General features: G+C 34.6%; 1 protein-coding gene across 1 annotated transcript; it reads right to left on the reverse strand.

Moving 5' to 3' along the window:
- Positions 1-763: 763 nt before the first annotated feature.
- On the reverse strand, positions 764-2,236 carry LOC145240317 (general transcription factor II-I repeat domain-containing protein 2-like). Its single transcript, XM_080103899.1, has one exon. It carries the CDS (start codon positions 2,234-2,236, stop codon positions 764-766), a length of 1,473 nt encoding a protein of 490 aa, XP_079960025.1.
- Positions 2,237-2,874: the final 638 nt, after the last annotated feature.

Here is a 2,874-nt window from a genome sequence, read left to right on the forward strand (position 1 = left end):
TGTCATGTATTGCACCCTCCTAGGCATTAACTCCTCCTTGAAGAGTGAAGTAGCTAATTTTTAATAGTGTCAGATGTCGCAATTAAAAATGAGTAATAAAAATGTGAATAATTAGACTCACTATATTTCGAACCTTATAACTACTTGAAAAATGTAATTTAAACCCTAATTTGTTTTTCCAGTAATGGAGCAAAGAGCAAATTTTAAAATAATAAAAGAAAATAATAATAGAAAAATATGCAATATTTTTTTTAATCGGTTTAAAAATTCCCCAAAAGATTTTAAATCGGCCAAAAATTCCGAAAAAAATTCTGACACAGCACAGCAGTACAGCACAGCAGCAGCACCTCACATGACAAAGATGTTGGGGTTTTTTTTCGTCCAATTGGATTATGAAGAAAGCGAATTTCAAAAAAATATTTTTTTCTGGCAGCTTTCGTTGGAGCCGCTTTGAAACCTATAAAAAAGCGCATACGCCAAAACCAATAAGTCGCAGTCAAATTCAACATGTTGTAAACCAGGGGTCGACAACCTTTTACTAACTGTTTGCCGACTTAGGGTTTCAAATTATTCAGTGTGCCAACAATCATATTTTATAGCAATCAAGGTCAATATACCTGTTCTCAGTGTATTTTATTTTATAAAATAAACAATAATATCAAAGTTTATAAATAATGTGAAAAAAAAAACAGTTTCTTAAAAGTTTTTGTAAAGTTTTTATTGTTAATGGGACCCTTGTCCTTGCATGGACTTTGCCAACTCCTCAATGTCGGGAACATACTTTGAAACTTTGAACTTTATACCTATTTTCTGAATGTTCAGGCGTTAGACGACTTCGGTGTGGAGACAACACTGCTTTCATGTGAGAGAAAATTTGCTCACAAGAATAAGTTGAACGAAAAGCCGAGAGAAGAACAAAAGCCATTTTCTTCAAACAGATGAATGAGCTTGGGAGAGAAGTCCAACAGTTCAAAATAGCACCAGACTTTTCTAATTTTTCATCTTTCAGAGACTTTCTTAGTTCAGCAAATTTTAATGTCCATATTTCTGAAGACCTAAAATCAACCTGTTGCATTTCAACATCAATGTCCATCCAGCTAAAATGTTTCAGTTGGGCATTTGTCAAATCAAGACTGCCAGGCTTAATAAGATATGAAAATAAGGATTCATGAATGTAGAAGTCCTGGCTTCGTTTATCAAATTCTGTTTTGAGTGCTTCAACGTACTCCTGAAGCTCATCTATGTTAACTTCAAATTGATTTGCATGATTTTTCACATTTGGAAAGTAATTAAATGCTTTGATGTTGATGTCACGGGTAAAAATGTCAAGTTTCATTGGAAATGCTTTCCAATAGCTGAAAAGATCAAGGACTGTTTGACCCTGTCCTTGTAATTTCAAATTAAGTTCATTTAAATGTGTGTTTATGTCGGTCATAAACACTAACTTTAACAACCAGCTTTCATCATTAAGTTGAGGAAATGGTTTCTTTTTTTTATCAAGAAACGCTCTAATAGCCTCAAAACAAACAAATCTAGCTAAAACCTTGCCTCGACTAAACCAGCAAGCATTGCTGCATAACAGATCTCCATATTCACACTCAATTTCTTGTAGAAGAGATTTGAATTGTCTGTGAACCAATGATGAGTGAGAAATAAGAAACATCATCACAGAGACTAAATTCAAAGATGAGGTCTTTGCACATAAGCCCTCCTGATGTATAATACAATGGAAACTTAACAGTTTGCATCCAACATGATTTTCAATAAGTTTTACAAATCCTTTCTTCTTGCCAATCATTGCAGCAGCACCATCGGTTGTTACACAGATTAATTTGTTCAAGTCAATTTCCTGTTTAGAAAAATAACCAGTAAATGCACACAAAATATCTTCTGCTTTGGTTGTATCATGAAGGGGTAGTAAACAACACAACTCTCCATAAATGTGGTTGTTCTCGTGATATCTTGCAACCACACTTAGGTGAGATGTATCGTTTACATCAGTGCTTTCATCAAGGGCGACACTAAATACGTTGGATTGCTTTAATCCAGTTGTTTGTTTAGTTGTTACATTTTCAGCCAAGTCAGATATGCGCTTCTCAACTGATCTTGCGGAAACTGGTATTTCTCTAATTCGAGAGGGTATAAGGTCTTTATTTTGTAAATCACGAAACGAAACTTCAGCACCGCTAAAAAAAAGTTTCTTTGATGTATTCACCACCTGTAAAAGGTTTGCCATTTAAAGCCACACACTGGGTTATTTTGTAACTATATTCAGTGGCTTTACTCTTCATTCCAACAGCTTGGCTCAAAATACCAATTTGTTTTTTGAAACCAGAAATAGCTTTTTTGATGGCTTCATCTTTCTCCTCTGAGGTTTTAAACTTAGATTAATGTTTGGTTTGAAATTGCCTTTGTACACTAGATGTGCGGCACCCAACACTTTCGCAGCAGAAAGCACAAACAACACAATTCCTTTTGTTCCACAAATCCATATTCTTTTGTCCAGTTGTATTGAAATGGGCGATGATCAAGTTTTCTTTTCTTTTCGGCCATAACTAACACCAGGGGTACTCTGAAAATATAAATAGGCCTAATTACACAAACGTCACTGACCAAATTATCCTAACCCTTGCTGTGGGGAAACCATGATACATTTTAATAAAATTTGTGGAGAAAAATTATGTACAGGGTGTCCCAGAAGTAGTCTAAAGGTTTTAATTAGCTCCCATTCGTGCGTGACATTCACAATTCAAAAGATATTTGATCCACCTATTCCCCCAATCATACCATTTTGTTTGGTATATAGATTATCGAAATTGCTTATCTCTAATACCAGTTACGAGCTTGACAATTAAAAGTACACTTTTAAGAATT

The sequence above is a fragment of the Euprymna scolopes genome, chromosome 19 (genome assembly GCF_053919585.1).
Source record: "Euprymna scolopes isolate OS-2025 chromosome 19, ASM5391958v1, whole genome shotgun sequence".
Taxonomy (NCBI): Eukaryota; Metazoa; Mollusca; class Cephalopoda; order Sepiida; family Sepiolidae; genus Euprymna; species Euprymna scolopes.

Bases quoted from the DNA above. Each gene is read 5' to 3' on its own strand.
- LOC145240317 (XM_080103899.1), bottom strand. From the start codon at position 2,236: ATGGCAAACCTTTTACAGGTGGTGAATACATCAAAGAAACTTTTTTTT.